The sequence below is a fragment of the Triticum aestivum genome, chromosome 4B, assembly GCF_018294505.1.
Source record: "Triticum aestivum cultivar Chinese Spring chromosome 4B, IWGSC CS RefSeq v2.1, whole genome shotgun sequence".
Lineage (NCBI taxonomy): Eukaryota > Viridiplantae > Streptophyta > Magnoliopsida > Poales > Poaceae > Triticum > Triticum aestivum.
The window spans coordinates 532628390-532638697 of record NC_057804.1 but is presented as its reverse complement, the minus strand read 5'-3'; the positions used below and the strand labels follow the sequence as shown (position 1 = coordinate 532638697).

At 44.3% G+C, this 10308-nt stretch overlaps 1 protein-coding gene across 2 annotated transcripts in view; it reads right to left on the bottom strand.

The window, feature by feature from the left end:
* Positions 1-8491: 8491 nt before the first annotated feature.
* The window catches only part of LOC123093126 (cyanelle 30S ribosomal protein S10), a 3309-nt gene continuing 1492 nt past the window's right edge, over positions 8492-10308 (bottom strand). The window contains exon 3 of one of the 2 annotated variants that reach the window (XM_044515037.1): positions 8492-8964. In XM_044515037.1, coding sequence (XP_044370972.1) covers positions 8653-8964 — 312 coding nt within the window. In that variant the 3' untranslated portion in view covers positions 8492-8652. Of the gene's footprint in view, positions 8965-9172; positions 10074-10308 lie in introns of those variants that run through there. The other variant, XM_044515036.1, reaches the window with a different exon arrangement.

The window sequence follows — 10308 nt, the reverse complement described above, 5'->3', positions numbered from 1 at the left end:
GAGCCAGACTCGTCACACCAGACTCGGACTCCTCAGAAGCCCCCTCTTCCTCATGTTCCTCAGATTCAGCTTCAGAGTCCATTTCCTTGCCAATGAATGCCCGGGCCTTCTTGGAGCTGCTCTTCTTGTGAGATGAAGACTTCGAGGATTTTGATGATGAAGATTTTGAAGATTTCTTCTTCTTCTTAGCGTCATCAGAACTGTAATCCTTGTATTTCTTCTTCTTTAATTCCTTTTCCCATTGAGGACAATCCTGAATATAGTGACCAGGTTTCTTGCATTTGTGGCAAAGTCTTCTCTTATAGTCACTTGATGAGGAATCACTGCTTCTTGAGGATTTTCCAAAGCAACCACGTCTTGAGAACTTCTGGAACTTCTTCACGAGCAGTGCTAGCTCCTGGCTCAATTCTTCAGGATCACCGAGGCTACTACCAGAGTCTTCACATTCAGATTCAGACACAGCCTTGGCCTTCAAGGCACGTGTTTTGCCATAGCTTGAACCATAGAGATCTCTCTTTTCAGCAAGCTGGAACTCATGAGTATTTAGCCTCTCGAGGATATTAGCTGGATCTAGTGACTTGTAATCAGCTCTCTCTTGAATCATCAGTGCCAGAGTATCAAATGAGGAATCTAGCGATCTCAGCAATTTCTTCACCACCTTATGGTCGGTGATGTTAGTGGCGCCAAGCGCTTGAAGCTCATTTGAGATGTCAGTGAGACGATCGAAGGTTTGTTGAACATTTTCATTTTCGAGTCTTTCGAAGCGGTTGAAGAGATTGCGAAGAACGTCAACATGAGAGTCACGTTGAGTTGAGACTCCTTCGTTTACTTTGGAGAGCCTATCCTAGATAAGCTTAGCAGTTTCCAAAGCACTCACTCTACATACTGTCCTTTACTCAGATGACCACATATGATATTCTTCGCTTGAGAATCGAGTTGCTTGAATCTCTTCACATCAGCAGCATTCAGAGAAGGTGTGACTGAGGGAACACCATTTTCCACAATGTACCAGAGATCGTTGTTAATTGCTTCAAGATGCATTCGCATCTTATTCTTCCAGTAGGGGTAGTCCGTGCCATCGAAGGTAGGACACCCAGCGGAGACCTTGATCATACCTGCGGTCGACATAACTAGAACTCTAGGTGGTTAAACCAAAATCACACAGAACAAGGGAGTACCTTGCTCTAATACCAATTGAAAGTGCGTTATATCGACTAGAGGGGGGTGAATAGGCGATTTTTATGAATTCTTCACTGAGGAATTTGCCGGTGAGGAAATTCCTTAGCGAAGAACTACTAGCAGCGGAATAAGTACTCAGAAGTAAGCATAAAAGGATACAGACATAGTCATCATGATGAAATGAAGACAAGCACGGAGTACAGAAAGCGTAAACACAGGATAACACAAGATGAAGACAAACAGACTGAAGAAATTGAACTGAGGAAATTGAGAAAGTCTTCAGTCAAAGTCTTCAAACACAGATATGAACAATCACTCAACACAGTAATGAGGAAATAAAAGAGTTGAGGAAATAGAACCAGTAAGGTTGGTGAAGACAATGATTTGTTAGACCAGTTCCAACTGTTGTCTCAGTTGTACGTCTGGTTGGAGCGGATGAGTATTTAAACTCGAGGACACGCAGTCCCGGACACCCAGCCGCTAAGCACGCAGCTCAGGACACCAAGTCATCGCCGTATTCTCCTTGAACTAAGATCACACAGATCTCGTCCAATCACTCGTGGTAAGTCTTCAGGCGACTTCCAAACCTTCACAGACTCGGTCACTCGGCGATCCACAATTCCTCTTGGATGCTCTAGACCATGACGTCTAACCGTCTGGAAGAAGCACAGTCTTCAAAGGTAACAAGCGTCGGATCCACGCAGGATCAATCTCTTCAGTGATGCTCAATCACTTTGGGGTTTGTAGGTGTTTGGGTTTGGGATTTTCCTCACTCGATGATTTTCGCTCAAAATCCTCGGAGGATGGGTTGCTCTCAAATGACAAGTGTCAGTTTCTCTCGGAGCAGCCAACCAACTAGTGGTTGTAGGGGGCAGCTATTTATAGCCTAGGGAGCAGCCCGACATGATAAGACATAAATGCCCTTGTCTGATATGACCGTTAGGTGGATAAGATATTTTGGGACAGCTGGCGCGTAGCACAGCAACGGTCGGAAATTTGACTCGCAAATTCCTCAGGGCTATCATGTTCCTCACTGTGTAGGCAATCCGCACTGGCGAATTCCTAACTCCTCAGTCAGAACAAATTCCTCAGCGACCAGAAGAACTTCGTCTCTGTCACTGAAGAAATGACTGAACTGTATGAGATTTCCAAAGGCTTCACTCGAAGGGTTTGGTAGATGTAGGATTTTGAGTTGAGCATCACTTGGAAATTTTTCCTTAGTATTTCCTCGACCCCCTTTAACAGTATGGTGTTTCCTATGACTCAAGAAAGAGAAAAACAAAACTATGAAAATGAAAGTCTTCAAGCTTCATATTCCTCACGTGAATATCAAGTCTTCACGGATACACCAATTTCTTCACTTTCAAAGTCTTCATGAAAGTCTTCAGTAATACCAAAATATTTAGTCGAAGATATTCATTTTTAGGGGTTGACTTTCCCTGTAAATATCAAACTCCTCATAGACTTATAACATGTGTACACTCACAAACGCATTAGTCCCTTAACCTATAAGTCTTCAATACACCAAAATCACTTAGGGGCACTAGATGCACTTACATAGGAGTCGGTCTACTTGTCTCGGACGTGATGCCTATATACATGATCATTGCCTTGGATATCGTCATAACTATGCGCTTTTCTGTCAATTGCCCAACAAGTAATTTGTTTACCCACGGTATGCTATGTTCTAGAGAGACTATAGCCCTCGGGTCTGTCTTTATCATATATTAAAATCCGAAAATACTTTGCTGTAATTTATTTATCATTTTTTTGTGTTTTTGTTTATCTATCTATCACTACGAGATTTGATCTTTGCAATTAACCGCCAAGGGATTGACAACCCCTTGTTTGTGTTGGGCGCGAGTATTTGTTATTTTGTGTGTAGGTACTATTCACGAGGTCTTGCGTGGTTCTCCTACTAGATTGATAACCTTGGTTCTTAACTGAGGGAAATCTTATCTCTAATGTACTACATCATCCTCTCCTCTTCGAGGAAATCCCAACGCAGCTCATAAGTAGCAGATGCTAACATTCTCAGTGACAACATGAGTCGTCCTAATGTCATCAACATCCCCGATGGAAAGTTCTACCTAGGAGATGCTGGCTATGCATGTTAGTCGGGTGTTCTTTCACCCTGGAGGAAAACCGGGTATCATCTTAACGAGCTCGTTGGTAGGAACTATCCTAGGACTCCACATGAACTATTTAATCTCAAACACTCCAGTCTTAGATTTACTATCGAGATGGTATTTGGAGCTCTGAAGACGGGAGGGCGTGGGGGGGCGGTGGGACAACGTGGGATCGACCGGCGGGAGCCCAGGCGGCGTGCGTGGGGAACGAATAGATTTGAGCTAGGGATTTGGCTGCCCTGTGCGTGTGCGAGGGGAACGAAGGAGATTGGTTTTTATTGGGAAAATGTTCGCGGGTTGGGCTGTTTATTGGCGCTAACATGTGCCCATTCGCACGCGAGGCCTAGTTAGCTTCGAATGTTGGTCTGCGGTATTTACCGACCGATGGTCCGTGGGCCATAAAGGATTTCCCGACCGACTGTTTGATGATATATGTTATAGCATTCCCGACCGATAGTGTGTCATTGAATAGATGTTTCCCGACCCACAGTCCGTTAGAAATTTTTCTGGCATATTGTCGGTCGGCAATGGTGACTTTTTCCCAACACACGTCGGCAGGGAATTTTGGTGCATGGTGTAGTGAGAACAGGTTTAAGATCATAGATCAGAAGTCATTCCACACTTTCCCCACCCAAGTTAAGCTTGTGATTGCTTGTTGCATTCTGCATAAGTGGATCCTGCAATGGGGTTGTGATAAACTGGTGCCCAGGGTGGAAGATGTGACGCCTGACGATGTTGTCAGCTTCGGCCATGGTGTGGAGGCATTTGATAACGAAGCCTAGAACAAAAAGACAGAATGGGCACAGGGAATGTGGGATAACAGAGGCCGGACAAGGATTTGAAGAAGAAGAAGAAGAATAAGAAGAAGAATAAGAGCAGCAACAAAAGAGAAAGAAGAAGCAGGAGATGAGGAGGAGAAGAAGAAGCCGAAGAAGAAGAAACAACGGGAGCAGAGGAAGAAGATGAGTTAGCATCGATGGATTTTTCCCTATTCAGCCATATATCTCTTAATAATTTGTACTGTCATTTCATAGTAGATAGGATGAACTGCGATTTGTTTCCTAGCTAGGACTGAAACTATGTTCAGATTGTTTGTAGTAAGGTCACCACTAATGATAAGGGGTGACAACATCTTATGCAGTTTGGAACAAAACAGCGTGCGATATGTGCGCCTACTGCAACGCAGCCAACCAAACGGCGGGTCAATATTAGTTTCCTCATACAACCATCCTAAGAGCATTACTAGTAGAACCCTGAAACCCTCAAACCCTTATAGCAGTTTTAAGGGTTGAGAAGTGCCAGTTTTTGACACTTTTAAGGGTTGAAAAACAGGGGCAAAGACTAGAACCCTCAAACCCAACCCGTAAACTGCTTTAAGGGTTGGATTTGAGGGTTCTAGTCTTTGCCTCAACCCCAACCTTTAAAACTTTCATTTCATATATCACACATTTCATCATATGACATATCACAAATTTCATCACATTTGACATAAAACAATAATCATTCTAGTTATTATTACAACATCAAATAAAACAATAATCATTCAAATTATTACAACAATGTTTGAGCAAATTACACTAATTGTTCGAATCAAATAGGACATAGAAAAGTAAAACAAAGATACATCATGGGCCAAATATTCAATATCTCATATCCTATAATTCAAATAAGCTAAAAAAATCCTAGATTACTAGGTACATGTAGTGTTTACTGGATCTTTCTAGCAAAATAGCCATAGTTTTGAACCAACATGTTTGACCATACTGTGTTGGGTTCGGGAATAACAGAAAGACATTGGAATTACTAGCAAAACAACTGCGCAAAGTCTTTCTATTCATTTCTACAAATAAGAACCGAAATCAATTGATGGACTAATTACAACAACTACTAACTAGCTAATATAACTAGTTGCCACAGAATCAGTTCTAAAATCTTAACAACCTTCAGAAGTTCAGAACAATGGCAGCAGCCGGACGACCAGAGAACGGCGTCGGAGCCGTTGACAACCGCAAGTCAGCGGAGGAAAATAGGCAGAGCAAGCCCCCCGCCGTCGCTGACGGACCAGACGGGCAGTGTTGCCGAACTGGTTGCAAACGGTGATGCCGCCGGGCGCCTGCACGTGGTTGCGTGGGTGACCACGGCGATGAAGGGGACTAGGGGAGGTCGGCTCTCAGCCGGTCGCCGTCGGGAACGGCGCGAAGACTGCGGCCAGTCACTGCTTCCGGCAGCGGCTATGTCGATGGCGTGCGGACGGCTAGGCTAGGGACTCAAGGTGGTATGGAAGAAAGGGCAGCGCAGTGGAAGGAACGGAGACCGGCGCCGGCGACTCGAAGGGCGGCGCACCTGAGCGCGTGCGGGCGAGGCGGCGCACAGCGAGGACCGAGGACAGGGACAGCAGTATCGGGACGAGCGGCGCAGGGGCGGGATGGCCGGCGTGCGTCGAGGGGAGGCGGGGGGGGGGGCGGCCGGATTGGTGGCGGGCGACGACCGGCGGCTTGGGAGGGAGGAGGCGGGAGGTTGGGAACGGAAACTTCCCTCCCGCGCGACGGGGGAAGGGAGTGCGGGTTGGGGTCGAGCGCCCCTCTCCAACCCTCACTTCTACAGATTGAAATTGAATTTGAGGGTTGGACCCTTACTTTTTTTGAGGGTTTGAGGATTTAGGGGTTCTAGTCTTTGCTTTTTTTTTTGTTGTAACCCGAAAAAAAACGGTTATTTTTGAGGGTTTGAGGGTTTAGGGGTACTACTAGTAATGCTCTAAATGCGGGCAATCAAATTATATGCAGGTCCAGATTTTTGGATTGTTTTACCTCAGCCAACCCAGCAGAGGATCTCATGCTGTCATGCAATGCAGGCAAAATCAGTGCTGACAACCGAACAACACGCCCCAAGTGAAACAATTATCAGCAACACCCACTATTTATTCCATAACCCCATCGGTGCTATTCCCACTATTTATATGTGTGGATAGCGCCTCCGCAATTCGATCTCATCGTTCTATCTGAGATCATGTTTAAATGGAGATCGCCAGTCTGCGGCGCACCTTTTTTTTGACACGAGCGGTTACCCCAAACGAACAGCCTCACCAACGTACCGGCGTGAGATATGGTACCAGCGTGCACCCGGCCCGGATCCCAGAGTTGTTGGGTACATCCGATCCAGCCCTTGGATTATTGGCGCCAACGTAGCAAGTGACACCACTCCAGTCCAAGTGAAGGCGACGCCTGCGTCGTCGCGGTAGCTAAATTTCAAACAGATAGCGCACTCGCCACTCGGAACCGATAAGCCGCCGCCGCCGCCGCCGCCGCGAGCAAGATCTCTCCCTCCCTCTCTTTCCAAAAAGGAAATGGCCGGAGAAATTCGGAGGAGAAGGCCCCAGGCCCCAGCACGCATTGAAATTTGCTGCATGCATGACGCAAACGGAGGGCAAAAACAGTGCACACGATGGCGATTTCGCCACTGTTGTGACCCATATGTGCTTGGGTTTGGCTGGGGGTGGAACCCCCTGCGTTTTGCAGGTGATTGGCGCTAGTGCTGCTACTATTCGGCCGATCGACATCGCTGAATTTTATTTATTTTGGAGTGGATCGACGTCGTTGCTGTAATCAGAAAATGATGAAAATAAGAACGTTTCAAGCGTTGAAACTTGGAGTGTTCAAGAGTTCAATATGCCAAAGGACGGAGAAAAAAAAAGAGTTCAATATGCGGTTCCAGTGTGCGAGCAGCCCCAACATCCGACTCATCTAGTGATCTAGCAGCCGGAAACAACAATAGAAATACAAAAGGAAAAAAGGAAAAGGCCAAAGCGGTAGGATTGTGATCAGTGACTTGACAGTGACATCCCGGTCAGTGGTTCTGCATTTCGAGAGCAAACGTATGCGATTCCACTGATAAACAAGCAGCCGGAAACAATGATAAAAAATACGAGACAAGGTCCACCAAAGGCATCGAAGGAGGCAGGTAAGCTCGTATGGGCCACACCCAACCCAAGGATGGATAAATTATGCATTTGTTGGTCCACAAACGCTAGCCAGTGTCGACAGACAATGCTCCAATTGTTTCGAATGGAGAAAACAACAAACAATGGCAGTGCAAATATGAAATATCCTATGCGCGAGCAGATGAGCTAGGATGTGGGCTGCGAGGTGTAGTAGGCTGCTAAAGAGTAAAGACCAACTTTTATTTCTTTATTTTCAACCAGGAAGACGAATTGATCCACAAGAAAAAACATCTCATCTGATCAACTGCACATGGATTTCGCCTTGAAAGCAACAGGAGAAACTACGTAGCGCCAGAGCGTTTTTTGTTGTTGTTGTGTGCATCTGAAGGAAAAGGTACAAGTATAAGATTTTTTTTTTCATTGCTAACACTATTCATTTGATCGAGGGTGTCTTTGGTTTGTAGGATTATCAAAATATACGAATAGGAGAAACGCGTAACTGAAGTGGCATGTCTTCTTGAATCATGTAGAATTAGAAAACCATACGACTGTGGATGAAAGAAAAATTTGGAGCCACAGAAAAAACAAAGAAATCATACAAGATGTCAAATGGATGGAGCAAAGTTAAAATGGAAGGAAAAATCATTTGCTTTATGTCTTTTTGATTTGCACGATTCTTTAAACATGGCACTAGGAAAACACACAGTATTCGAGTGACATGTCCTGTTGAATCAATAAAATTAGAGGAATGCAAGAATTCAGATCAAACCACAGGAAAAACAAAACAATCTCCTTCAGTACTTCAACTGCAGGATATTACAGATCTAAACAGGTTTTCATGCATATGGATTTCACCATGAATATAGTGCAACAGCGAGAAAAAAATTAGCGCCAGGACGGTTACTCTGCATTGTCTTTATACCTGTGACTGAATGTCGGGTTTCTAGCTGTCTTTAGCCCACAACAGCTTTCCCACAAGTACTGCTACTGCTAGACTGGCTACAGACCAATCAGACACAGCTTTCCGTGGTTTTTAGGTCAAAACATAGAACATGATAAAATTCCAACAAAAACTTTGAACATGCCCTGATCAAACTAGCTTGCGAACTTCTACTATTTTCAGGAGAAATAAGAAAGCTTTGCCAATATGTTGAATCAGCGCACAAAATCTGTGCAACTAGTATGAATGGAGCAATTTCTAGATGAATCAGTTCTGGGACAGGAAACAAATAACCTCGCTCGGTACTTCTTTAACTGCATGATATTTCATATCTGAACATGTTTTTTCGTGTTACAGGCTCTACATATGTTTCAAGTCTCAGACAGCAAAAAGATCGACCAACTAGGAAGTCTGCAGAAAAGAGCATTACATGACATAGAATTTTAAAGAGTTCAGCTCTAGTGGGATCATAGCTTAACCTCGACATCCACCCCCGCGGGAAGCTGGAGCTGCATCAACGAGTCAATCGTCTGGGCGGTCGGGTACATGATATCAATCAACCGCTGGTGTGTCCGGATCTCAAAGTGGAACCTTGAATCTTTGTGCACGTGGGGAGAGTTGAGCACACAGTATATTCTCTTCTTGGTCGGCAGAGGAACAGGACCCATGGTCTTGGCATTAGTTGTTTTTGCAGCTTCAATGATCTGCTTGCAGGAGTCCTCGATCAATGGCACCCAGTAAGACCTCAGCTTGATTCTGATCTTCTGTTTGGGTGCCAGCTGCAAACAAACAATAGTGATACCAATGGTGTTAGTTCTACAGAGAACAGCAACTTCTGCAAGTGACTCAATGAAACTTTAAATGCAGTTGACTAAGGTATGATGGAAATACAATCAACTGTGCCAGAAGCATGAACACTTCACACCTCAACTAAATTTGACAGGGTAATTTTGTAACATGTTGGAAAGAAATTGATGGCAACGCCAATCACAAAAACATTGGGTCAAACATGCATCATCATGGTTACATTTGTTCCAACATCATTCTTTCAGCCAGATGTAACAAATTTCATTACAATGTTAGCCAACTCAAGCTGATGAGATGAATATCTATGATCAGCTCCCTCAATAATATGCAATTCATGGTTGCCTATATATTTATGAAATTCCAGAGCATCCTCCGATGGCACAACATCATCTTCAGAACCGTGAACTGTCAGGACCCTGCAATTAGGGTCAATAGACATGCATGCACTTTGCATATCTATCCTAAGACGATCCATCAGACTTTCTTTGGTTACACGGTACATGAACTGTCCTGTCTTCTGTGCCACGTCAATGAAACCATGTTGATTTATCCTTTCCATATAGTCACTGCCAAGACGATCTGCAATTCCACGTTTCAGATCAAATCTGCCCGATATGTTGATAATACGAGATACATCTTGATACATGGACCCATAGATGATGACCACATCTCCTCCCTTACTGTGGCCAGCAATAGCACGAGTATCACGCTTGTGTTCCTTAAAATGCTGGATTACACTATGCAAATCATCCACCTCTTTGTAGTAGTTGCCATACTGAAATGTACTTTCACTTTCTCCATTGCCAGAAAAATCAAACCGAAATACACTAATCTTCTCTGATGTTAATGCATCAGTAAGACCCATTATGGTTCTACTTTCCTTTGATGACCTAAACCCATGGCATAACACTACAATGTCCTTAGATCCAGCTTCGTGCAAAACACCAATGAGTTTCTCTCCAGAACTGTTCGTTATCACTATCCTCTCTTGAGATACATCAAAGGAATCACTGAAGGAGGAGTGCAACTGTGCACGTGCCCTTGGAACAGTTTCTTTCCCGGCAGTAGCACCAAACAGCAACTGCACACAGACATGCACGATGGACATGCTTAACAAATAACAAACGTGAAGCAAGAAAGGAAGCACATAATGTTAGGGAGTAATCACTGGCAGATTACTATCAAGTACTAACCTAATGTAACACAAAATCTACTTGACCAACACGAACAATATTAGAAGTCAGCAGTTAGAACACAATCTAAGGAGTTCCCACAAAAGAGAAGCGACCATCCCTAGATTATTCCTAAAAGGGATA